A 27,926-nucleotide genomic window follows, 5' to 3' on the forward strand; every position below is an offset into this window, starting at 1 on the left:
CCCAGCACAGGCTGCTAGGATGAGCGGGTGGCGGTGGCTGCTGCTGCGGCGGCGGCGCTGACAGGACACGAGCTCTATGCCTTTCCGGCTGCTCTTCCCGCTCGGCCTCCTGTGCACGCTCCTGCGCCTGCACCATGGTGCGCCAGGCCCCGACGGCACCGCGCCCGACCCCGCCCACTACAGGTGAAGGGGGTCAGGCTCCCCACCCTTCCGTAGCTGGGGAATGGGAATCGCAGACCTGGTCCCTTCCCTTTCCCTCTATCCCAGGACCCCCACCCTGACCTGCTCGGACCCTACCACTGGGCTCCTGGCAGAAATCAGGTAGTGATTCCCATTTTCTGCCCCATTTCTTGATCTTTCCCCTGCCTGGTTCCGTTTTCTGGCCCTCTGCCTTATTTCTCCTACCCTGCACCAGGGACCGAGTCAAGGCCATGTTCTACCACGCCTACGACAGCTACCTGGAGAATGCCTTTCCCTACGACGAGCTGCGACCTCTCACCTGTGACGGGCACGACACCTGGGGCAGGTAGTGCGAGCGGAGGAGCAAGGGGGCGGCTGGGGTCTGGCAGTCCAGTCCTAGGCGGGCGGGTCTGCTGGGGGCTGGTGGCTTCATGGTGTCTTCACCGGTTCCGGAAAAGCTCCTAGCCAGGGCGAGGCCGCATTCCCCCCCAATTCAGGCCAGCACTACCAGGATCCACCCAGCCTCCGAGTAATTTGGATCCCGCAGTTGAAAAAGCTCTGGGTTAGCCTGGTGGACTGTACCTCTGGGCTCCAGCCACAACAGTTACCGTCAACGTACCAGCTTCTTGAGATCTTAACTCAAAATGTCACCTCAGCATCAACTCCCATAACTACCCACCCCTACAGGTCACCCTCCCAAATCACTCGTTTTATTTTCTTCCATAACATTTCTCACTCTCTGATACTATCTTTTCCACTTACCTGCTAGTTTGTCTTTCTCACTTCCACTAGAATAAAAATCTATGAGATGGAATTCTCTGTCCGGTGCTGAGTGAGTGAAGAATCATTGCGGTTAGCTGAAGCTGACATTGATTAAACACTGTGCTGAACATTTTACTTGTGTCATCTCATTTAATTCTCTTAACATCCCTAGGAGTTGTGTTGTTATCTCCATTTTACAAATGAGTATGCTAAGGACTGGAGAAGTTAAGTACACTCAACAAAATTTCTGCTGGTTTTCATTTTTTTAATTGAAAAAACGTAATACAAGCAAATGGCAAATTCAAGCAGTACAAAATCATACACAATAAAGTAAATATCTCCCATACCCTACAACTCCAACCACTGTTAACTCTTGTGTATCCTTCTAGAAATATTTTTGGTTTATGCCATCATATAGGTATATATATGTGTATCTTTTTAAATTAACTTTTTAAAGGCATAACTTACATATAATAAAATACACCCATTTTAAGTGTATGATAATCACTATCACAGTCAAGATATAGTACATTTCTGTCACCGTAAAAAGTTCCCTCATCCCCCTTAATAGTTAATCCATCTACTACCACTGGGCCAAACAACTGCTAATCTGCTTTCTGTCTATATTTCTTTTTGGAAAAGCAGATAAAAACATACTACACTGCCTATTCTGTTCCTTGTCTTTTTCATTTAACAATATAATTTGAATATCTTAACATTAGCCCAGAGAACTCTTGATAACAATCTTTTTGACAACTTCATAGTTTTGCATTGTTTGAGTGTACTACAATTTAGTTACTCTTCAACTGGTATATATTTGGGTTATTTCTAGCTTTTTGCTGTTCTAAACAATACCACCAAGAACATTCTCAAGCATATAGCTCTGTGCACGGTTAGATGAATTCCTAGATGTGGAAAAGCCTGTGCTCTTAGCTACAATCTTACACTGCCTCCCTATGGCAGAGATGAATGCCAGAGAATATAGGTGATATGTTTAAGTACAGTTGAGCTACATCAGCCCACTCTCCCATGTGCATTAAATGGGTCAGAGATTCCTGGCGATTTCTGCTATAGCTTCTTTGTTGTGACTGCAGCTGGGATGGGCAGAGGCATCACTGTGCCTCACTTATTAGTTTTTGGGGTATCTGATCTGGGGCAGCCTTAATATCTGGTGTTTGATTTTCTTACTAAGCAGCTGGAATTTCTGTCCTTTTACAGTTTTTCTTTGACTCTAATTGATGCTCTGGACACCTTGCTGGTAAGTGTCTCGACTGTTCCTTTTCTCCTCCACCATTGCATAACCAACATCCTTCCTCTTTTGGCAGCTTGACGGTGGTTAAAAAATGAATTCTTCACCTAGGCCCTTTATTTTCATCTCATGATTCTGAACCATTAGATTCTGGTTGCCCAGCTAGATAGAGGAAAACGAATTCCAAACTTATTCGGGTTCATTTATTCAGCAAATGTTTATGGAGAACCTGTTAGGAACACAGAACTGTGATAAGCCTGTATAACTCTGTGGGGGATAAGAGACTTTGATACCCTCCTTGTTTTCAGAGGCTTACATTCTAATGGACATGTTCAGTGTTAAAAATAATAGCAGTAACTAGTTAATGTGTTGTGTGTAGGGCTTGTGCTAAGCACGTTTCATGTATTATCTTGTTTAATCCTTCCAACAACCCTATGAGGTAAGTACCTTTACTCCTTACAGCTGAGAAATCTGATACTTCGAAAGGTGAAATGACTTGATGTAGGGACACAGCTATGAAATGGCGGAGCTAGGACTTGAACTCAATTCTGAGTGACTCCAAGCCTTAACAATCATCCTTAAAAAGGCCCCAAGAGAGGATATAACAACTTGCCACCTATTTTACTATTTCTAGTTCTCTGTCCCCCCTTCTCATTTTTATATATTGCTAGTATTTACGTGATTGTGATCACCATGTAGATATAATATAGCTTTTTTTGTTTTGTTTTGCTTAATGTAAATTCATATATACTTGTCTATTTATCAGATGTTTATTGAGGGCCAACTGTGTACCAAGCACAGCGAGCACAGTGCTAACCTCTGTAGTTATAATGGTGGGTTTAAACAGACGCAGCCCCTGCTTTCCTGGAGTTTATGATTTTAGTGAGGGAGGGAGAGAAAGAATCAAAGAATAACCCTAAAGAATGTATGATTATGAATCGAGGTGAGTGTTCTGTAGGAAAGGAACATAGTTCTATGAGTGGTTATAACAAAGGAACCTGGCCTAGACTGAGGAGGTCAGGGAGGACTTCCCTAAGGTAGTGAAATGACACTTAAGTTGGGATCTGAAGGAGAAGGGAATGGAAGTGGGGGAGGAAAGAGTGTTCTAGGCAGAAGGAACAGCCTGTGCAAAGGCCTTGAGGCGGGAGAGAGCATAGCAAGTGCAGTGAATTAAAGGAAGGCCAGTATGTCTGGGTTGTGGAGACGGAAAAAGAAGAAGCAAAGTGGAGCTGAAGGAATAGATGGGGACTAGATGATGCAAGCCCTTGTTCGCTATGTTAAGGACTTTCATCTTTAATTTGAAGGCAATGGAAAGCCACTGACGTTTTTTAAGTAGAGGGAAGGAAATGATGAGATTTCTTGGAAAAGATTCATGTAATCATTCAACAAACATTTATTGAATAATTGCTTAGTGGGCTGTGCTCGGCACTCTGAGGGAATGCGGGAATGAATGAGGGTCCTGCCCAGGCAGAAATTCTCGTATTGTAGAAAGAAATAGATGCCCTGAGAGTTGTGTGGATGGAGTTACTGGAGTCTTTTAAAGGAGGAAGAGGTTAATTTCAGCTGGAAGAATCAGAGGCTTCTTAGACAAGGTGGCATTTAGACAATTGAAGATAGGTTGGATTTGGAAATGGGAAGACATAGGAGGGAATGATTTCTGGCAGAGGGAACAGCATGTCTGAAGGCAGGAAATTGGGGAATAGTGGGTACAGTTTTACTGAAGTGGATGAGAATAGGTTAGATGAACAGTGAGAGACATGGTCAGAAAGGTAGGTTGGCTCCAAAATCATACAAGGCCTTAAGTACTGAGATAGTCAGGATTTTTTTGGTTGCGAGTGACAGAGACCCAGTTCAAACTGATTTAGACAAGAAGGAAATGGTACTGAGTCCAATATCTAAAAAGTCCAGGTGAAGACTGGCCTCAGACCCGGCTGGATGCAGACATACAAACAATGTCATCGGGAATCTCTCCATCCCTTATCTCTGCCTTCTTTGCTGGCTGTGTTCTCAGGCTCTCCTTAAGCTGGCAGGGTAGCCAACAGTAGCTCCAGACTTACATCCCACTCATTTAGTAACCTGTTTGTGGAAAGAATCAGCCCTTTTCCTTTAATTCCAGGGACTGAGTCTCATTGATCTGGTTTGGGTCACACACCTATCCCCGAACCCATCACTTGGCCAAAGGATACAGTACACTGGCTGGTCCAGGCCAAGTGCCCATTCTTGCAGCTGAGGGGATGAGGTCAGCCTCTCCCAAAATATAGGAGTGACTTGGAAGAAGGGTGATTCCTCGAGGGAAAATTGGGGCACTGTTATCAGAATAGAAGATATCAGAATTGCATTTGGTAGATGGTTTAAACAAAGGTTTCATTTTCTCAAGTGAAAGAAAGTCTGGATGTAATTTCTAGCATTGGGTCAGCTGCTCAATTGTGCCATCAGAGACCCAGGCTCTTTGTATCTATCTATTCTACCATCATTAGTGTATTGGCTTTCATTCTCATGCTTAGTACCTCATGGTCTAAGATGGCTGCCATAGCTCCAGAAATCAAGTGTGCTTTCAAAGCAGAAAGACAGAGGAAGAGTAAAAGCCATGCCGTCTGTGTCGGTCCCTTTTTATTAGGAAAACAGAAAAGTGCCCCAAGTAGACTTCTTAAGGCTCGGAATTAGCTGGGTAACACAATTACCTCTAGCAGCAAAGGAGGCTGGGAAAACAAGTATCTGGATTTACAGCCTCTATTGTGGGAGGCTACAAGGGTAAAGAAGATTGGAAATCAGTGTTGGGCCAACCAGCCTGCAATGTTTTCCACAAGGATCAATGTGACAAGAGAAGGTTAAAAAGGATAGATATCCATTGCAAATGTCAGACTAATATTTCCTTTTGTGGTCTATAGTCTTTATATTGTTTCCATTTAAATGGGCACATAACGACTCTTGAACTGGTACCTAAGAATTTACTCAACCAGTCTCTTGATATTGGGTCTCTGGCTGATTTCTAGCTCTCAGTGTTTTTTTCTCCTGTTGTCAGTCCTAGGATGGAAACTGCAGGTCTTAAGTTGATTAAGTGAGGGCCATGCCAGCATAGGATCCCAGACTCTGAATCCAGCATCTTTACCGCCTTCAAGCCTGAGAGAGCTTCACTGTCATGTCTGTCTTACCTTGCAGATTTTGGGGAATGTTTCAGAATTCCAAAGAGTGGTTGAGGTGCTCCAGGACAACGTGGACTTTGATATTGATGTGAATGCCTCCGTGTTTGAAACCAACATCCGAGGTGAGGGCTGCCTTCTAGGGCCTTTCGAAGAAAAGAGAGTGTGGAATTTTTGCCTCTGTGTCAACCAGGAGGTGGTAAATAGGATCTAAAGGGCTAACCCTGCCAGGACACTTGGTCAAAACCAGTGACTGAGAGTTCTTCCTCCCTGGAGGGGTGTGGGGGAGCTCCCAGGATCCTTCACCAGTTTCAGACATGAAAGTGAGCAGGGGACAGAGAAAAGACTGGAAAGGAATATGCCAGAATTACCCACATACTTAACATATGTTTAGTGCTAGGCATACAGGCATGAGCAAGAAAAATGTAATCCCTACCTTCTTGGAGTTTATTGTCTAGGAAGCGCTGTCGGATAGAACTTTCTGCGATGATGGAAATGTTTCATATCTGTGTTGTCCAATACAGTAGCCAATAGTTACATGTGGCTATTGAACATTTGAAATGTGTCTCCTGCAACTGAAGAACTGAATTTGAATTCAGTTGAAATAGTGACATGTGGTTAATGATTACTGTATTACACAGTACAAGTCTAGGGTATTAGTTTCCAAACCTGGCTGCCCATCAGAACCACTTGGGACCTTTTAAAAAGTTCAGATGTCTAGGCTCCACTGTAAACCTGATGCATTGGGATCTCTGAATTAGGTCCTAGAATCAATATTTTTAGCAGGTTTCCAATGGTTTGTGAAGCTAGCACAGCCCTTATGTGCAGCTAACCTCTAGACCACCAGTGGTTTAGCAGCTGTCACAACTGGATGGCAGAGTTATATTTTTCTCCCCTTATTTTGCTCATCTTTATTTTGCAAGTTTTTTGTAATGAAAGTTGTATTGCAGATATATGATAAATAAAAATTTTAAAAAGATTATGGAGCAGAGGGACAGCATAGTATAAAATCCTGGTTTAGGAATCAGACCTGAGTTTGAGGCCATGCTCATTGCTGTGTCACACAACTTCTGAGCCTGATTGGTCATCTGTAAATTAAGGTTGTCCTTATAACTTTGTTTCTGATATGAATATAATTATACCAGCTTTCTTTTGGTTGGCATTTGCCCAATATATCTTTTTCTACCCTTTTACTTTCAATATTTTTGTATTTTTATGATTAGATATATGTTTTGTAAATTATGTATTATATTTCATTTGTTTGTTCATTCTGATAATCTTTTCTTCTAACTGAAGCATTTAATCCATTTACATTTACTGTAATTACTGATATATTTGCCTTCATTTCTATTGTATCATTTCGTGCTATTTGTCCCATTTTCTCTTTTCTTCTTTTTCTTTCTCCTTTTTCATGCCTTCTTTAGATTGATTTTTTTTCCTCATCCCATTTTCCTTTTACTAATTCAGAAAGTATGCACAGTATCCAGCTTTTTAAATAGCTTTCCTAGAAGGTTTAATAAACATAACTTATCAAAGTCTAAAATTAATGAAAATCTTTATTCTCCTCATGAATAATACAAAACCTGGCTCTGAGGACATCCTAACCTATATGCTATAGTTATGTATTTAGTTCTTTGTTTTAAGCCCTCCATACATTATTGTTCTGTACAGTTGAAGTTTGAGGTTGACTCATATGTTTACCACTTTTTTGGCCATCTTTTCTTGTGTCTCAGACCTTACATCTGTGATCCCTTCCCTTCTATTTGAAGAACTTTTGGAATAACCTCTAGTGCAGGTGTGTTCTGGGCAAACTTTCTCAGCTTTTGTTTATATGAAAATGTCTTCATCTCACTGCCTTTATTTGTTGTTTGGGGAGTATTTTTGCTGGGCATATGGTTCTAGGTTGATAGTTGTTTTCTCTTAGCACATTGATGAAATTTTTCCATTGTTTCTGATTTCATTGTCATTGTTAAGAAGTAATCTGTCAATCTAATGGTTATTTCTTTGTAGATAATTGGTTTTATTATGCTGGCTGACCCCTCCTTTTAAAACGTTTTATTATAGAAATTTTCAAAAATACATAAAAGTAGAGAAAATAGTATAATGAACTAGATGTACCCATCACCCAGCTTTAACAATCATTATTACATGGACTCTGACTGCTTTTGAGATCTTTTTTTTCTTTGGTGTTCTGCAGTTTTACCAGGATTTGTATAAAAGTGGATTTCTTTTTATTATCTTGCTTAGGATTCCTGGATCTAAGATTTGGTGTCATTTATTTGTTTTAGAAAGTTTGTAACTATTTTCTCTTCAAATATTGCCTCTCCTCCATTTTCTCCCACTTCTCTTTTTAGTACTCCAACCAGATATATGTTGTACCTTCTTACTGTATCCGCCAAGTCCCTTCTGTATTTTTACTTTTTTTCCTTCTATATATATATATATATATTTTTTTTTTTTTTTGGTGAAGAAGCTTCACTCTGAGCTAACATCTGTTGCCAATCTTCCTCATTTTTTTTTTTTTTTTTTTTTTGCTTGATGAAGATTAATCCTGAGCTAACATCTGTGCCAGTCTTTCTCTGTTTTGTATGTGGGTCGCCGCCCGAACATGGCTTGACTAGTGGTGTAGGTCCGCGCCCAGGATCTGAACCCGTGAACCCTAGCCGCCGAAGTGGAGCACACTGAACTTAACCACTATGCCACAGGACTGGCCCCTTCCTTCTATATTTTTAAAAAATCATTTTCTCTTTCTGTTGCATTTTGGATATTTTTTTTGGATCTGTCTTCAAGTCCCCTAATTCTCTCTTCAGATTTATCTTATCTGCTATTAAACCTACCCATGTAAATAGGGTCATTTTTGTAATTTCTTACTACTTACTCATATAGTCTGACCTTTCTTTTATCTGCTTTTACTCACAGTGCTTGGTTTCTTTGTGTATTTTGGGATTTATTTATTTTTTACTGTACACTCACTCCCTAGACTTTACCCCTGGGATTTGGAGGCCTGGGCTGAAGCTGGGCTCTTCCAGATATCGTTCACCTCTGCTGTCTGGCTGGAGGCAGTATCTACCAAAAACCAATTTATGCTAAAGGTTTGAGGTTTTCTAGACTACCCAGTTAGTGTGAAGTCAGCCTGTAAAAACTTAGTGAGTACCAGCTTGTAGTTACTAATTCTCAGGGGAGATTTTTTTCTTCCCTTTACTTGGCATCAAGATTTGAGCCATGCACTCTTCCTTATTGTATGCTAGGGGAGGTGTGCAGGGTTTATTTTTGATTCATCCTTACACAGAGTATATAATTCTTTCAGATCCCAATTTTGTGTAGTGATCTTTTATCAGACTCCCCGCTTTGGGTAGGTCCTGCCTTTGTCTCCTATTCCCCCTCTGTTAGGAGGAGGGGAAAACTGAAGCTCGAGGTCACCAATTGTTTTCAGTGAGAGGGCCATTCAGGGTATCTATTTAGCCATATTTCCAGATACAGAGCCTTTGTGTTTTTTTTTATAAGTCCTAAACATTACATAATAAATTGAAATAGATAAATTAATAAAATGAAGGTAATAACTACTCTGCCTGCCCTGCACCCCCAGGTCTTGTGGGGATTAGGAGACAGAGTGACCAAGTGGAATGAACATGGGCTTTGGAGTCTGACAGACCTAGCCCTACCCCCTACTAGACAGATGACCCAGGGCAAGTCACTTTACCTCTCTGAACCTCAGTATCTTCATCTGAAGAGGGGACTGTAGTTACCTAGTGCTTGGTATACAGTAAGGACTAAAAAAAAATTATAGCCATTGTTTTTGTGACCCGCCAAGAGAAAAAACTTTGTAAATTCAACACTGTACTGATATGTGGGATTAAGGGACCCTTCTTTCGCTAGATGGCTCTAGCCCCTTCCCAATGAGCCGCCTAACAGAATGTTTAGGTTTAATTTGCACAAGGGACAGATTGGTCCTTGGGACTCTGACACTTGCTTTTTGTACTGTCTGTAGTGGTAGGAGGACTTCTGTCTGCTCACCTGCTATCAAAGAAGGCTGGGGTGGAGGTGGAGGCTGGATGGCCCTGCTCTGGACCTCTCCTGAGGATGGCTGAAGAGGCAGCCCGAAAACTCCTCCCAGGTAAGACCCACACTGAGATGGGGGAGAGATGAATTCCAGCAGGTCCTGCTTCTCTTGCTGGAGACGAGAGTGGCAATGCTGAATTATTTCCTGGTATTTCTCACCCAAACACTTGGTATTTCTACCTCCAGGTACTCACCATAGAAATCAGGAGAGTCCTGGGCATTTGGGGGGCTTGCTGGGGCCCTGGCCCAGGATGGATGAGCTGACCTCATTACTGTTTGCAGCGGAGGGCTGAAGGCCAGCCTGGTGGTAGAAGGCCCTTGCCCTTATTTGAGTGAGCCCTTTCTCCCACTCCCGGGCCCACTCACTGCTGGAATAAAAGGGTTCCAGAGAATAGCCTTGGTCTGAGCATGAGGAGCCCCAGGTCTAGGCTCAGCTCTGCCAGCCAATATCTTGACCAAGCCACTCTTCCTCTCTTTGGTTCAGTTTTCCATCTATCAAATGGGAATCATAATTCCTGCCTCCCTGCCACATTGGGTTTTTGGGAGGCATAAAATGAGGTCAGAAAGGAGAAAGTGCTCAGAGAACCTCAAACACCATTGAAATGAGAGAGACTTGTTTTGTAGCTAAGCTGTGTCCAGGGTTATAGGCCAAGCCTCAGCGTGTTTGTCTGGTGGGGCAGTAGCTGGGCTCGGAAGCATCAGCTGGACACTGTGTTCTCTTCAGGGTGTGGTGGAGGCTCTGAGGGCTGTTAACACCCAAACACGTCACACCATGCTTTCCACCAGCTTCTCAGCCATCTCACTTATCCCTTTCACGCAGTACTTGCCTCTCATCCTTGGGGAAGAGCTGAGGAGGGTGAGCGAGCTGGATTCAGGTCTCATGGCTCATGGCCTGAGTGTCTCCTTGCAGACATCATGTCCTGTGTGACTCATCCATAGAGGAAACTCTGCCTGGTTGCTCCCTTCTTTTCTTCTGTCATTTAAAAAATTTTGTATTGAAGAAATACACATATTGAAGCCAGCACCAGTATATCTACCACTGAGGTCAAGTAGTAGGATTTTGTCACTCTTTTTAACACTGCCTGACTTTTCTGAAATGTTCCTTTGAGCCCTTCTTGGTTGTGACTTGCATTCTCCTTGCTTGCCACTTGTGCCTGCCAGATAGCAAGTTTCCCATCTACAGCAAAGTTGCTGGACCTTGTGGCTCTTGGAAGTTTTGACAACTTTTTTCACAGTTTGGTGACGCACAGGCTGCTCGGGGTTGTTTGACCTTTTGGCCTGGAGAGGAAATCTCTTGACTCTGACTGGTTGTCTAGTTCCTTGTCTTGAATCAGAAGGCACTGGGGTGGGGTGGGCAGAGCCTTGGGCTTGTGGGGAGGGGGAGTGGGAGTGGGTGTGTGGCAGGCATTCCCATCCCAGCTCTGCCTGGCTCTCTGTGTGTGACCTTTGAGTCACTTTTTCAGAAGCATGACTTTTCCTACCTCAAAAGTGAAGGTGGGACCACATCAGTGGTTTAGTGGTTTGTGTCCTTTTTTTAAAAAAATAATTTAACCCCTAAATTCTTTATTTAAAGCAGGAATCTCAAACTGGCTCCTCTGGGGCTGTTTAGGGTCTGCAGATGTGTGTCATTTGGTCAAAATGGTATTTAAAAAAGTATATGAGGGGAATTGGATGAAGGTGCTCAAAAGGTACAAAATTCTGTTTATAAGATAAATAAGTACTGAGGATGTAATGTACAGTCTGATAACTATAGTTAACACTGCTGTATGATATATTTGAACGTTGCTAAGAGAGTAGATCCCAAAAGTTCTTGTCACAAGGAAAAAAACTTTTTTCTTTTTTTTTTTTTTTTTGGTGAGGAAGGTTAGCCCTGAGCTAACATCTGTGCCCATCTTCCTTTACATATATATGTGGGACGCCTGCCACAGCATGGCTCAATAAGCAGTGCATAGGTCTACACCTGGGATCTGAACCTGCGAATCCCAGGCTGCCGAAGTGGAGCACGCAAACTTAAGCGCTACACCACCAGGCCAGCCCCAAAAACTTTTTTCTTTTTGTATCTATGTGAGATGATGGATATTAATTAAACTTACTGTGGTAATCATTTCACGATATACGTAAGTCAAGTAATTATGCTATACACTTTAAAATTATACAGTACTGTAAGTCAATTGTATCTCAATAAAACTGAAAGAAAAAATTAAAAAATGTATGAATGGCTTCTAATGGAGCATGCTCTTCAGTGTGCTGCAAGCCCCGCCACTCCCTATGGCTTAAACCCCGCCTGCTTCACGCTAAGTTACCTACCTGGCCTCTGAAGGCATGGTGTAAAGTAAATAAAAGTAGAGCTGCTCTAGCTGAAGTGAGCACGTGTGGAGTGTGACAACCTAGAGCACAGCCCACTGCTTTCCTCCTCATCACGGGCAAGAGGCCGAGGCTCATGTGGAGCAGTGTCTGACAGCATCTGGGTTAGTTGGCCACCGAGGGCCCTCCAGTTGTGACATTTTTCCTTCTCTGGCTCAGTCTCTAGCAGATTACCCAGGGGATAAAGAGGGAAGTGCTGGCAAGGCCTGAGGCTTTGGGCCTGTATTGAACCATCCCTACCTCCCATCCCTACCTCCCCGCTCCTGCCTGGGGTCATAATTTTGCGATTGTTCAGCCTTTCAGACGCCTACTGGCATGCCATATGGAACGGTGAACCTGCTTCATGGTGTGAACCCAGGAGAGACCCCTGTCACCTGTACAGCAGGGATTGGGACCTTCATTGTGGAATTTGCCACCCTGAGCAGCCTCACTGGTGATCCCGTGTTTGAAGACGTGGCCAGAGTGGCCCTGATGCGCCTCTGGGAGAGCCGGTCAGATATTGGGCTGGTAGGTTGGCTGCTGCCCTTCCTGTCTGAGTCGAGTTGGCCACCTTGGGCCCCTGCTTGCAAGGCTTGGGGCTCTGAGCAACTAGTTACAGTCCAGGCAAAGGAAACTGAGGGTGACCTCAGGAGTGGTCCAGGACTTAGGCTTATGACACCGAAAGCAGACCAAGCCGCCAATTCATGTTTTGGCACGGAGGGAAAGAGAGCATGAGAGCACATCTGCTGGCAGGGGAAAGGAGCTATGTTAAGCTTTGATTCCTTGAGCTTCTCTGATTTCTAGGGAGTGTATCATATGCTACATGCCCCTGACTCACTTAGTGACCTTAGATCATCAGCTCGACTGACTCTCATTTTTACTATTTTTTTTGTAAAACTGCGTTTCTTAGAACACCAGTTCTGGGAGATGTTGCGTGGCTGTTCCATGAAAAAATGATTCCTGGTCAATTAAGTTTGGGAATACTACATATAGTATCCTTCTTTTTGGACAGTCATAATGAACATGAACAGGTTAAACGTTATGAAATCCTATGATAAATAAATCTATTTAACTTTGCTTAACTCAACATTTCCTAAACTTGTATGACCCCAGAGCTTCCCTTTCCTCTCCACTACCTATTAATCCATAGAAATTTAACACACTTTGGGCCAGATGATCTCTAAGATCGGTTTCAGCTCCTAAACTGGGTGATCCAATGAAACTAACAGTAACTGAGCCAAAGCTGTCCAGGAAATAGCACTAGAATTAGTCAGACCTGAGTTTGAGCCCTGGCCTGACTACATCGAAACTGTGTGACCCTGGGTAAGTCACCCAACTCGCTGATCCTCAGTTACTTCAGCAGTAATGTTGATGTATTAATACGTCCTTTGCTGAGTAATTATGGCTTATAAAGATTGTGTTGTCTGAAAGTGATTCAGGTGGAGGCACGTATTATGCAATGTCTGGTTTTAAGTCAGCTTGAGAAGTGAAAATCGTGTGAGGAATCCTTGAAAATCCCTTAAGAAGGTGCCACTCTGGAGACCTATAACCTTAGTAACTCTCCAGCACTGGAGCCGTAGTGGACTCTGTGGGTGCCCTGCCTATATCTTACCATTCCCATGCACACTGGCCTGTCTTCTGACCACCAACCCCCGTGTCTCCTTGCCTACGGGCATTTTCTGGTGCGTGGATCCTGCTCTGCTTGCCCTTGACTGGAAGTACCAAGACTTAATGCTCCCCTGGAGCAGTTCTCAATCAGTGACTGATACTGAGGGGAGTTTGTAGATAATCATCCCAGTTCCCTGTCCCTTGGATGGGACAATGCCAAGGCTCATGCTCTCCACTGACTTCCAGAGCTGCCTGATTGAGCGGGATTGAGCTCCGGTTCCTACAGTGGTAACTTGCCTGATGGCACACCCTTTATGGGCTGCCTCCCTTCCTCCTCTTCACTTTTCTCTCCTCTGTGGGTGTTTCCAGGGCTTGCCTTCCAAATCATCTACTTGCAGTCTTCCTTACTGAGGGTCTGCTCCTGGGGGAACCCAAACTAACACAGAACAGTTAGCTCTTTCTTTGATTGAGTACCAGATGAAGTTATCAGCTTCCATCAGAGTCTAAGTTATAGGGACAATGTATCTCTTCATTTAAATCTTTTAAAATCTATATTTAAATGATTTTATAAGTCATGTGGTTCACAAGTCAAAAGATACACAAAAGTACCCAGTGATGTCTGTGAAGTTTCCTCTGAGCCCTGTCCCCCAGCTACCCAGTTCCTCTCCTTACAAGCAGCCAGTCTATCAGTTTCTTGGGTGTCCTTCCTGAGTTGATTTATAGAAATGCATAAAGTATGTCTTGTGTCTTTAGACATTGGAATCACATGCAGAGTGCTGAGAAGTCTGAGACAGATTGTGGGAATAGCAAGTTCTCATCTCCCGGGTCACACTCACTCTAGACAGGGCATAAACTCTCCAAATCATTGTTCTTTTTCATTTTTTGCCCAATGTGTATAATTAAGTCCTCATAAATGTGCAAGAAATGCATCTCCACTGTACCGATATGCAGGAGAGCTAGCCATGATCCAGCCTTGCCCCCCAACCTGTACCCTGATAGCCTGCATATCTCCCAAGAAGTACTGGGGTGCCTGGGTGCCTTGCATCTCACGAGGCAGTCAGGGGTTTGGGGAGATCCTTGTTTGGTCTTGGGCCCTTGCTTGGAACCATGTGTCTTTCTCCCAGGTCGGCAACCACATTGATGTGCTCACTGGCAAGTGGGTGGCCCAGGACGCAGGCATTGGTGCTGGTGTGGACTCCTACTTTGAGTACCTGGTGAAAGGAGCCATCCTGCTTCAGGATAAGAAGCTCATGGCCATGTTCCTAGGTAAAAAGGGCAGGGTAAGGGGGCTTTCCTCATGATTTTTCCTGTTGACATGTGGTCATTTATAAACTTCCACTTGCTCTCAAGTGCTGGCAGAACCAGTTCTGCATACCCGAGTCTGCACTCAAAGCCACCATGGACTTACACTGCCCACTTGATGCCCACTACACCTCTTCATGCCTTCTTGCAAGAGTCAACTGAACCATGGTGCATTCTTTGTACATGGCCCTGGATTTCTTATCTCCTGGCCATTGCACATGGTGTTTCCTTTGCCTAGAATAACTTGTTTCCTGTCTTTATGTGTCCAAATTTGATTCACCCTTCAAGGCCCAGCTTAAGTGTAACCTTGCCCAGGAAGTAGCTTAATCCTTCCTCAGAATTTAGGGCCAGCAGCATCTTTCTTGCAGTCAGCTGTCATCCACAGTTACAGCTCTACCCATTGAGTGCAGCATCCATGCCTTCTTCAGCTTTGTATTTCCCACAGTGCTTTGCGTGAGGTAGGTGGTAGATTAATGCCTGTTGAATAACAACATTGTACTCTCCAGGACCTTAGACACTATTAAAAATGATATTGAGGAATTGTTGAGTACCTAATAATAACTATTATATGTACCATTGATTTATTCAGCAGATATTTATTGAGTTCCATTGATATGCCAAGTGCTGCGCCAAGCACTGAACATGGACTATTTCATTTAATCCTTACAACACTATTTGAGATTGTCTTATTTGCATGTATATTTGATACTTCGTTCATTCAGCTAATATTTATTGTGCATATTTATTATGCACTATCTGCAATGAACAAAACAAAGTCCTGGCCCTCATGGATTTACAGTTGGGAGTGGCGGATATAAGTTCAAGTTCCCACTAGAATGTAAGCTCCCTGAGGGCTGGACTTTGTCTTGTTTGCCACCCCCTGGCTTCCTGGCACCTGATAGGTGCTCATTTAATATTGTTGAGTGAATAAATGACTGAACAATCCCATGAGGTATATAATATTACTCTCCCCGCTTTACAGATACTAAGACTGAGGCTTAAGAGGGAAAAACTTGCCCAAGGTCACAGCTAACAAGTGGTAAAGCTGGAGCTGGAATTTGAGCCTAGAAGTTTGACTCCAGAACCCATGATCCCTCCTCTATGCCTTGTTGCAGCCTAGTCTGCTTTGAGGCTAGGCCATTATATGATCTTTCAAAAGTTTAAGTCCGTGCTTCTGTCGCCAAGGCCTGCCTTTTGTCTCCCTAATCAATGACATGTCCATTATCCCATCTTCACTGCAGAATATAACAAAGCCATTCGGAATTACACCCGCTTCGATGACTGGTACCTGTGGGTGCAGATGTACAAAGGGACTGTGTCCATGCCGGTATTCCAGTCCTTGGAGGCCTACTGGCCTGGTCTTCAGGTAGGAACAATTAGAGAGGGTGGTCATTTTTCTATGGAACTGTCAAAGCCAGCTCATTCTGATGTATAAGTCAAATAAGGTACTTTTGGGCCGGCCCCGTGGCTTAGTGGTTAAGTGCGCGTGCTCCGCTGCTAGCGGCCCGGGTTTGGATCCCGGGCGCAAACCGCTTCTCCGGCCACGCTGAGGCCGCGTCCCACATACAGCAACTAGAAGGATGTGCAGCTATGACATACAACTATCTTCTGGGGCTTTGGGGGGGAAAATAAATAAATAAAATTATTTAAAAAAAAGATAAGGTACTTTTGTTACTAGAGTACTTTTTTTGGAGGCGTGGGTTGGAGATGGAAGAAAGAGTCAATTAGACAGATTTAAGATTCTGCCAAACTGAATTTTCCAAAGGGAGCTTTAAGGTGTCAGGAACTGAGCTTCTAGTTTGCTACAGAGTATTGTACCACTTAAAATAAAGTAGACAGCGTCTTTCCAGGCTGGGCAGTAACAGCCATTGGCAACAACTGTTTCTCCACTGGACATTTCTGTCAGATCTCCTCGTTCTTGACTGTGGGCCTGAGAAAGGGCATGAAAGCAGCTGGGGCTGCTCTGCCTGCCATTATTATGTTTTTCCATTACACGGTCTGGTAGAGTTGCAGCTAGAAGGGATCCTAGAATCCATCTTATCTATCCCGTAGGGGTACCAAAATATTTTTATAAACTTGTTTTTTTTTTTAATTTTATGAAAAGTTAATAACATGTAGATGGTGGTAAATTTAAAAAGCACAAAAAAGAATACAATGAAAATTAAGTCGCGGGACGGCCCCGTGGCTTAGCGGTTAAGTGCGTGCACTCTGCTGCTGGCGGCCCAGGTTTGGATCCCCGGTGCGCACCAACGCGCGGCTTCTCCGGCCATGCTAAGGCCGCGTCCCACATACAGCAACTAGAAGGATGTGCAACTATGACATACAACTATCTACTGGGGCTTTGGGGAGGAAAAAAAAAAGGAGGAGCATTGGCAATAGATGTTAGCTCAGAGCCGGTCTTCCTCAGCAAAAAAAGAGGACGATTAGCATGGATGTTAGCTCAGGGCTGATCTTCCTCAAAAAAAAAAAAAAAAATTAAGTCGCAAGCCCCTACCTTCAGACTGTCTCCCTAGTCCAGCCCCTATTATCAGTTTTCTGTGTATCTTTCCAAAAACCCAGGTAGATAAATATATGTATATTTATATCCCCTTTTTTTCTTTACATAGATGGGAACATATTATACATATTCTTTTTCACTGACTATATCTTGGAGATCATTCTTTATTGATACACATAGATCAGTTTTACTTTTTTTTAAACAGCTGTATATATTCCACTGAATAGATATATCACTATTTATTTAACTGCTTCCCTGTTAGGGTTTTTAGCCAACCCTCTGATTTTACAGATGGGGAAACAGGGTCAGAGAGAACTTGTTGATAATATTAAATATTGGTCAACTCTTCTGAGATCTTCAAATTTTATTACTTGAGTGTCCCCTAAAAGAATTTTGAAAAACTATGGAGCCCCTTGCATGTCTTTAATCTTATGAGTTTAAACAGTTGCATACCAATCTTTTTTCTCCTCAAACTCATATTTCCATTCTACTCCCCCAACAGAATTTTATCCTAATTATTATATTTTATGCTGAGAAAAATTTATTGATATCATATCATATGTCTCTGTAACAAAATTTGTATATACATAGAATTTAAAAATGTTTTTAAATTTCCTGTGACCATAGGCTCTGAGTATTCAATTTGTTTTCTTCTGGATTTAGTTATTATTAATATGTAAATGATTAAAACCACATTAAGAGCTTACAATTTTTGGATAAACAATTATAAAACCTAAAAGCAATTTTATTGGAAATGCATTTCTTAATGAGATTTTGGGGGCTTTTTTTATTTTTAAGTAGTTTATGTATTTGTGTGTGAATAATACATATAAATATTGCTAAAATGGGGCATGGTTAAGCATCAATTTTATTCCTGCTTTTCATTTTTTAGATGTAAGTGCTGAGGAGCCTTATGCATGTAAATAAGTAGAGAGAGATAGAAGGAATTTGATTATTGCAATATGATCCAGTTCTTTGAAATCATTCAGTTAATAGGTTGAACCATATAAAATTGCCAGCACTCAACTATTTTTTGACTACAAAAGTGGCAGTATTATATGGTTCAACTTGTATATGGTAAAAAAAATTCACGTAAAGATCTGTCATCAAAAATTATTTTTAATGATCTCTCTGCTGACAATTTGACCTGTTCCTCTTTCAATTTTTTGAAAGCAGAGAACTGGAAACCATCTGATATGCAAAAGTATTTGTTTATTTATTTATTTATTTTTGTGTGAGGAAGATCAGCCCTGAGGTAACATCCATGCTAATCCTCTTCTTTTTGCTGAGGAAGACCGGCTCTGAGCTAACATCTATTGCCAATCCTCCTCCTTTTTTTTTTCCCCCAAAGCCCCAGTAGACAGTTGTATGTCATAGTTGCACATCCTTCTAGTTGCTGTATGTGGGACGCGGCCTCAGCATGGCCGGAGAAGCAGTGCGTTGGTGCGCGCCCGGGATCTGAACCTGGGCTGCCAGTAGCAGAGCACGCACACTTAACCGCTAAGCCACGGGGCCGGCCCTGCAAAAGTATTTGTTATCCAGTGGTTAGAGTGCCTCTTTTTTCTCAACACCTACACTAATGTTGTAAATTTCACCTAGTTTGGTGCGCAGGAAGTTTTTATACCCCAGAACAATGTTCCATAGTAAGGTTAGAGATTGTTGGTAGGTACACCTTGCTTTTGTAAAATGACAGAAGGACAGTTGTGAAACATACAGTGAGAATGGATAGCCTGCCTTTGTGTTACAAGCATCTTTTCAGGCAGATCCATTTTAGGAAAGTTGAGGATCTGGAAGTCTATTTCCTTGAAACTATTTGTGACTACATTTTTCTTGGAAAACCTTCTTGTACAATCAAGTCATAGAACTGATCACACCCTTTGACTTTGCGTAATTCCATGTCTGACTTTCCCCAGGAAAGTAATTCAAGGAAGGAAGGTGCAAGCTGTATACAGATATTCCTAGCAGCAAAGTACATGACAAAGAAAAACTAGAAATGATCTAGATGCCCAATAATGGAGGAACAAATAAATGATTGTATTTTTTTTATTGTGGTAAAATACACATAAAAAGTTTACCATCTTCACCATTTTTAAGTATACAGTTCAATGGTATTAAATGTGTTCACATTGTTGTGCACCATCCATCCCCATAACTCTTTTCGTCTTGTAAAACTGAAACTCTATACCTATTAAACAGTAACTCTCCATTCTCCCCTTCCCCTAGCCCCTGGCAACCACCATTCTACTTTTTGTCTTTATGATTTTGACTACTCTAGATACCTCATATAGGTGGAATCATATAGTATTTGTCTTTTTGTGCCTGGCTTATTTCACTTAGCATAATGTCCTCAAGGTTCATGCATGTTGTAACATGTGTCAGAATTTCCTTCCTTTTTAAGGCAGAACAGTATTCCTTTGTATGTATATACCACACTTGGCCACCTCAATTTGTATAGGATTTGTGTGCTTCGTGTGTGGCACTTTTCCTGGTTTGAGAAGGGGTCCTGGGTTATTTCTCTGTGAAGTTATAATAAAACCAACAGCTAACATTTATTGAACATCTCTTCAGTGCCTGACAGTCTGTCTGGCACATAGAGGTGATAAATTAAATATTTATGAAAGAATGATTTATGTGCCAGGCACTTGACACAGAATCATCGCAACACACTGAGGTAAGTGTTGTTTCGTAGATGAAGAAAGGAGGCTTAGATATGTTAAATTTGTTCATTCATTTACTCAACAAATATTTGAATGCCTGTTCTGTTCCAGGCCCTGCCCTCATGAAGTTTATAGAGGACGAGACACAAAGAAAAACTTAGACAAATACGTAAAAGAATAAGGTGCAATGTAGGAAACGAATAAGAGGCTAAAACTGAGATTATTAGGGCCGGCCCCGTGGCTTAGCGGTTAAGTGTGCGTGCTCCGCTGCTGGCGGCCCGGGTTCGCATCCCGGGCACGCACTGACGCACGGCTTCTCCGGCCATGCTGAGGCCGTGTCCCACATACAGCAACTAGAAGGATGTGCAACTATGACATACAACTATCTACTGGGGCTTTGGGAGGAAAGTAAATAAATAAAATCTTTAAAAAAAAAACAGATTATTAGATGGGGACCTGCCTTAGACAAGAAGGCCCCTCAGAAATGGTGATACTAAAGTGGTGATACTTGAAGAACTAGGGGTGGGGGACGATGTTCCAGGCAAAGGAAATATCATGTGTGAAGATCCTGAGGCAGGAAAGAGCTGGGTGTTTATCAGAAACAAAGAAAAGTAGTATGGCCACAGTCCAGGGAAGGGAAAGATCAGTTGATGGAAGGTCAGCAGTGACCAGATTGTGCAGGGCCTTGAGGGCCATGGTGGGTTGTCTTGACTTTATGTTGAGCCCATGGGAAGCCCCGAGGTCTGGCATATGTGGTAAGATGGTTACTCTGGCTGCCTTGGGGAAAGTAGACTGGAGAAGACAAGTGGTGGGACCAACGAGGAGGCCATTGAGGTCATCTCAGTGTGAGATGCTGGTGACCAGACCAGGTGGTGGCTCTGGAGACAAAGAAAGAAAAAGCTTGATGTTTTGGAGATGGAATTGACAGGAATTGCTGATGGAATGGATGTGGCAGTAGGGGAAAGGGAGGAGTCAAGGATGATCACCAAGTTTCTGGCCAGAGTAACTCGGTGGATGGTGGTGCCATTTACTAAGAAGGAAGAGAGGCGAGAGTAGGGAGGCAACTTTGTGGGAAAGTGAGGGAACCAAGAATTTTGTTTGGGAAATGTCAAGTTTGTTCTATCTCTGAGACATCCAGTGGAGATGTCAAGAAGGTCAGCTGTTTCCCTGTGAACTTATACTAATATTAATAGCTACTTAGCAACAGCTAGTAAAATTACAAATGCGTATATCCTCTGATCCAGCAATCCTAATTCTGGAAATTTATCTTATGTATACACTCTGCATATGTTTGAGGTGACATATGTACAGGGTTATTTACTGCAGCATTGATATAGCAAATAGCAAAAGATTGGAACCAAGCCAACTAGCTATTAGTAGGGAACTTATTAAATTATGATCCAAGCAATGGAATATTATACAACTCTATAAATAGGAGGAGGGAGCTCTTTATGTATTTACATGGAACAATCAAGATGTATTGTTAAATGAGTAAAGAAAACTGCAGAACTGTGTGTTTAATAAGCTGTATTTAATGTGGGGAAAATAATATACACTCATACATATTTGCTTATGTTTACAAACTACTACAAAATGGTTGTCTGCTGGAGTATAGGGCAGGGGTGAGACTTAGTACAGTCAGCCTTTTTCCTATTCTTAGAATTTTGAACCAGATGGCTAACTTACCTATCTAAAAACTGTTAGTAGCCAGCATTGACTGAGCACATGCTGGTCCAGGGACTTTGTATACAACCTCTGTCCCTCTTATAGATGAGGCTCAGAGAAGTTAAGTATCGAGGCCACACAGTGAGCAAATGGCCGACTCAGGGTTTGACTGCAGGCCTTTTTAGTTCCAAAGCCTTTGCTTTCTCTTTTCTCTGAGGTTGTATGTGGATTTTTTTGCCTGGTGGCTGCCTGCCTGACAACCATTTCTCTCCTACAGAGCCTCATTGGGGACATTGACAATGCCATGAGGACCTTCCTCAACTACTACACCGTATGGAAGCAGTTTGGGGGGCTCCCAGAATTCTACAACATTCCTCAGGGATACACAGTGGAGAAGCGAGAGGGCTACCCACTTCGGCCAGGTAAGCAGCATCTCTGGCCATCAGGCTGTGGTTCTCCAAACCCCAAACCCTCATGTCTCTACGAGGCTCCATGCCTCACAAGTGCTCACAAGTAGTTTTTCCATCTGATTCTTCCAGTGGCTCTGGGTGGTTTTCCTACTAGGAATTATTTATCCCCATATTTTCAGATAAGGAAACTGAGGCCCAGTGGGTTGAAATGGCTTGCCCAAGGCTGTTAGGTGTAGGAGCTAGGACTGGAACCCAGGTCTCCTAACTAAATCTTATGCTCTTTCAAACTTGGGCAAGTGAGTGAGATGGAAAAAGCCAGGTTGACTCCTTTTGAGTTCCTGCCATTAGGATTTCAAAAGTGTAGGCAAACTTCATAAGTCAATGGGTCAGATAAATTATGCTTCTATAGTATGGAATATTAGAACTTTGGAATGGACTTTAGGAATGAATCGTCTGGTCCTGTCCACCTCCCCATTTGCAGCTCAGAAATCAAGACGCATTGAAGGAAAGGACTATACACTAGATAAATGTCAAGTTCCTTTCCAGCTCTGATCCTCTGAGTCACTGCAGGAAAGTTAAACATGGTGATGAAGGGAAGAGAAAGGGGGACAGAGGAAGGAAGCTTAGTCAGCACACACAGTCACCACCCCGCCCCCCACAATAGGTTACTTTACCATTGTCTTAGACTCTTCCCACCTTCTCACCTGAATGCCTTTTAGCTGTGGTTCAGGCCTTCCAGTAGCTTCTGCCTGTTCCGCCCTCCTCTACCCTGTTTCCTGCCTCCTGTAACCCAAGTGATTGTGTAGGAGTTATGGAGGAGGAACAGAGGAGGGAGTAAAACAGCAACTGGAAAGAGCAAATTAGTCACTTTTGACTCCTTAGAGGCTGCTGTTTTGGGTATTTCTCATGCATTTATTCTCATGGCATTTGTTTTTTTAAGAGAATACTCTCAGAAGGTATTATATCCAGTGTTATCAATAGATACAATGAAGATCAGAGTTTGAGACTAAATGTAAGAGTTAGGCTTCTGCAAACTCAGGGTTAGAGGGAACCTGAGAGGTCTTCTAATTGAAACCCCCCATAATAGCCCTGTCAAGTGGTAATCTAGTCTTTGCTCAGTTACCATCAGTGACAGGGAGCTCACTACTTACAGAGGCAACCTGTTCCTTTGGCAGGATAGGCTGGCGGGAAGGCATCAGTGGAAAGGAAGTCACCACAGCCAGGAATCCAGGAATGCCTTAGTCCAGTCACCCTTCCTACCCCCAAACAATAGCAAACGGGAGATAAGGTACTCCTCTATAATTAGATTGGCCACTGCCTTATGCCCTGGTACATGTGTCTGACCAGCAGTATTGAAGCACAGAGCCTAGCCTCAAGACCTCTGGGGGCCTTTACCTCCTCCTAAGTCCAAATCTAAACCTTGGGCTGTCACCCTCTTCTAGAGAGTTGGCCGGATATACAGGAAATTTAATTAATTACTAGCACATGTAGGCCCATGTGTGAGGAAGAGAAAACAAGATGGCTAGCCCTGGGTGCACTGATCCAGCAAGCGGAAAGAGAGGCTTCCCATGAGAGTACTAACTTCTCTGTCTTTGAACACGCACAGTGTGTTCACCTACCAGTAAATGTGGCCCAATCTGTGTCTTAGAATATGAGCAGTTGGATTAGTAGTTGTCTAGAGGCCCATGGGGTAAAGAGAGGGAGAACTAGGAGAGAATTGGGAGATAGGCAGAGATCTTCTCTCCAAAAATAAGAAACAGAGTTTGCAGTAATAAATCAAAAGAGACAAAAGTGCTGATCAAGGCCCAGGAGGAAACAGGGAAGGAGGAGATCAGGTGAAGAGGTTGGATCAGGAGGAGAGGGGAGAGGAGTTCTTTCCTTTCTGAGAAAAGACAGATGAAGAAGTAGAAAAGTCTATTGAGCTGTAGCTTTCACCCACTGGAGACACCCTAGAAGTCAAATCTTTCTTTTCCATAACAGCTCTTCAGATATTTGAAAGCAATAAACACATTTTCCTGGGTTTTCTTTTCTCCAAAATAAATATTCTTATCTGAACCAACTCCTGTTGGCTAATATTCTTAAGATGGGGCCCATGTCTGAACATCGAATTCCAGCTGTGGTGTAGAATAGGGCAAGACTGTTGCCTTGTTCTGGGCACAGTGAACTGATGGCTACATCTTTGTTAGATTGAAGATTGACTCTTGAATATGTTAACCTTCATCTTTTTGTCTATCCCATATCAGAAAGGGCCTTATAATGACCGGCTCAAATCTTCTTTTAAGCTTTAGGATTAGATTAGGCTGTGAGTGACAGAAAAAAAATAGTAGCTTAATTAAGATAAACGTTTATTTTGCTCTCATGTTCTGGCCTTATCTGGCTCTCTGTGGTGTCTGGGACCTTAGTCTCACACCTGGTTGCTGGGATAGTTGTTAGTCTAGGCAGTCATGTGCTTGGCTAAAGTCAGGGATTCTCTTGCTAAGGAAGAAGAGGGAACAGATATTGGGAGGTAGGCAGCAGCCTCTGCCACCTCCCCTATCCCAGAGCCTGGCCACCTGTCTCTCCCTTGGGATGGGTGTCCACAGTCAGTTTTAATACTGGTCTCCACTAAGCTCCAGGCTTTGGGTATATTGGCTCTGAAAACTCAGCATTGAGTAAGTTGTCCAATGTTCCTCCTAGCTGGGGCCCTGTGGACAAGGTATGGAGGGGAGGAGTCTCTCACTGCCCTGAGCGGGCTCTGAGCCCTCCCTGCTCAGCCACTGGGTGAGGAGGGTCTGCTTTGGACTTTGCAGAACTCATTGAGAGCGCAATGTACCTCTACCGTGCCACGGGGGATCCCACCCTCTTAGAGCTCGGAAGAGATGCTGTGGAATCCATCGAAAAAATCAGCAAGGTCGAGTGCGGATTTGCAACAGTAAGTGTTTCCATGGGCCCAAGAATTGGGAAATGTCTCCCCCTGCTGCTGAAGAGCCTTTGGAATATTAGCACTGGAAGGGATCTTTAAGACATATGTAATACCTTTAATTTATAGATGGTGAGACTGAAGAACAGAAAAGCTAACAGCTTTGCTAAAGGTCACATCGCTAGTAGGGGTGGAGCTAGGATAGTTCCAGGGGTCTTGACTCCATGGACTTGGCATTCTCCCTTTAGCTGTCTGAAGAGACTACTTTGCAAGGGTGAGTTTTGTGAAAAGTTTTGTGAAAAGACCTATAAAATGGATTCAGGCAGGGAAATATAGAGTCCCATAGCCTTATATTCAAACCTAGGGATCCTTAATGAAGCAGCCCTACTAGTCTCACGGGTCTTTATTGAATGTCTTTCAGGGGCTAAGCACTGTGCTAGGCTGAGGGTTATAGCAATGAAGAAAGACCAAACCCCTGAGCTGACATTTTAGTAGGAAAAATAACAATGGCTGGAGAGGAGTGAGCAAGGAGGAAAGTGGGAGGAGATAAGTCCCAGAGGAGGCAGAGGCTAGGTCACATAGGGTTTTGTATAAGCCATGGGGAAGAGTTGGGATTTTGTTCTGCTTGGAATGAGAAGCCTTGGTAGGATTTCCAGCCGAGCGATGACATGATCTGATTTGTATTTTAGAAAGATCACCCTGGCTGCTCTGTGGAGAATGGATTGAAAGGGTCAAGGGTGAGAGCCATGTCACATCCTTAGAGGACCCAAGCAGGCAAGCTATAAATAATCAATCATTACAGACATGTGAGAACCAGATGTGTAAGAAAATAGTCTGGAAGAAGAGTCACCAAAAAGCCTGCAGGGGATTTTTTAGGGTATGGGATTAAAAATGAACAAACAGAAAACCTTCTTTTTCAAAATTTTGTAATGTGACTATATTCTACAGTAGAACATAGATACATATAAAAGGGCTATATGTGTAGGGGAAAAATAAAGCGATGATATGTTTTGGTGCCTAACATGTTGTATTTTGTGAGAAGTGGAAATGGATACGCCCATTGAGGCTTTCTTAGGAATGCTTGACTTATTTCCATGAAAATGAAGCCCTTTGGAGGTCTTCCAAGGTGAATGATGGGAATAGGCGTCTGATTCCTTGGCCTTTGACAAAGAGGGCAAGAGAACAGTAATTCCTGGTACATCAAGTCCATATTTTAGTCATATTTCTTGTGTAAAATACATGTCCACTGAGAATTAGTTTTGTATAAGAAAATGTACTGCTAATTCTGAGACGCTAAAATAAATGTTTGCAGCCAGTAAACTTACTCATCCATGACTGTAAATTCAGTATGAATTTTTCTTCATAAAGACTCCTAGTTAGTTATTTACAATAGCAAACCGTTGGTAACCACCTTAATGCCTGTCAAGGGAGGATTAGCTGAGTAAATGATGCTACACTTTTACAAAGTCATTAAAGAGGATGATTAGATCTACGTTTATAGTCACAAAAAGGAGGAATAAAGGGGAAAGGAGATTGTTATGTCATGTAGGGAGATCAGGGAAGACGTTTCTGATGAGTCAGCATTTGAACAGAGACCCGAGAGAAGTGAAGCGCAAGCTATGGGGATGTCTGAAGGAAGAGTGCTCCAGGCAGAAAGGACACCAAATGCAAAGAACCTGGGGTGGGAGTGTGCTTGCTTGCTCACAGAACGGAAAGGCCATGTGGTTAGACCTGCAGGAGCAAGGGAGAGAGTTATAGATGAGGTCAGGGAGAGAGCAGGGGCCAGATCATAAAGGACCTTTTAGGCCATGATAAGGACTTTGGTTTTTAGTTTATGTGAAATGACATATCAACACAGGGTTTTCAGTGGAGGAGGGACAGGTAGAACTTATGATGTAAATACACTTTAGGGTAAGGATGGAAGCAGGAAGCCCAGTGGGAAGTTGTGATAATCCAGGTGAGAGATGGTGGTGGCTTGGAAAAGGGCAAAGCTCTGAAAAGTTAAGTAATTCGCCCGAAGGCCCTCAGCTGCTTAGTGGCAGAGCAGGAATTCCTAACAGGTCCCCTGACACTTTCGGCTGCACTGTGATGCTGTTCTGACGCTCTTCCCTCTCCCACGCAGATCAAAGACCTGAGAGACCATAAGCTTGACAACCGCATGGAGTCTTTCTTCCTGGCCGAGACTGTGAAATACCTCTACCTTCTGTTTGACCCGACCAACTTCATTCACAACAACGGCTCTACATTCGATGCAGTGATAAGCCCCTATGGGGAGTGCATCCTGGGAGCTGGGGGTTACATCTTCAACACAGAAGCGCACCCCATTGACCCCGCTGCCCTGCACTGTTGCCGGAGGCTCAAGGAAGAGCAGTGGGAAGTGGAAGACTTGATGAGGGAATTCTACTCGCTCAAACGGAATAGGTCAAGATTTCAGAAAAAAACTTTGAGCTCGGGGCCATGGGAACCCCCAACAGGGTCAGGAACATTCTCCTCACCTGAAAACCATGACCAGGCAAGGGAGAAGAAGCCTGCCAAGCAGAAAATCCCACTTCTCAGCTGCCCTAGTCAGCCCTTTACCTCTAAGTTGGCATTACTGGGACAGGTTTTCCTAGATTCCTCATAGCCACTGGATGATTTTGTTTGTTTTTGAAACTAAGCTATGCCAATAAATCTGCTTTTGACTATCATGTTTTTCTATTTTACATACTGGGTTGTTTCTGGAAAGTTCATTCAAAGAAAGCATTCATGGCTAAAAGCAATTGTGAATCTAGTTTATTTTTCTCATACAGTTGGAGAAACAGCTAAACCCAAAGTCAGCTGGCTCCAGAGACCCCCGGGGTTCATAGTTGAATATCTCTTCCTTTCAAGGTTCCCCTTTTCTGGTATCCTTGGGGAGGGTGTGGTTATAAATGTATTTCTTTGTTAGCTCTTGCCCCAGGCTGAGCTTGTGCCCTTTGGTCTGCCCATTTATCCTTCTGTCCTTCCATGCAACAGTGATTCATTAAGCACCTTTATGTGCCAGCCCCAGCCCTAGAGTTCAGTGGTAAACAAGGTAAAGAGTTTTTATTCTCATGGAAACTAAATTCTAGCAGAGAGAAATAAACTAGTAGATATATAAAATAACATTGTGATAAGTGCTATGAAGAAAACAGGAT

The 27,926-nt window shown here is 43.1% G+C and overlaps 1 protein-coding gene across 1 annotated transcript; it reads left to right on the forward strand.

Annotated features, from left to right (window-relative positions):
- Nucleotides 1-27,458, forward strand: EDEM2 (ER degradation enhancing alpha-mannosidase like protein 2). The gene is made up of 11 exons (XM_058562831.1): nucleotides 1-183; nucleotides 416-526; nucleotides 2,161-2,200; nucleotides 5,351-5,456; nucleotides 9,320-9,445; nucleotides 12,050-12,261; nucleotides 14,466-14,607; nucleotides 15,885-16,009; nucleotides 21,740-21,884; nucleotides 24,662-24,783; nucleotides 26,894-27,458. Exons 1-11 carry the CDS (start codon nucleotides 77-79, stop codon nucleotides 27,392-27,394), a joined length of 1,737 nt encoding a protein of 578 aa, XP_058418814.1. The 5' UTR covers nucleotides 1-76; the 3' UTR covers nucleotides 27,395-27,458.
- The last annotated feature ends 468 nt before the right edge of the window (nucleotides 27,459-27,926 follow it).

Source organism: Diceros bicornis, chromosome 19 (assembly GCF_020826845.1).
Source record: "Diceros bicornis minor isolate mBicDic1 chromosome 19, mDicBic1.mat.cur, whole genome shotgun sequence".
Lineage (NCBI taxonomy): Eukaryota > Metazoa > Chordata > Mammalia > Perissodactyla > Rhinocerotidae > Diceros > Diceros bicornis.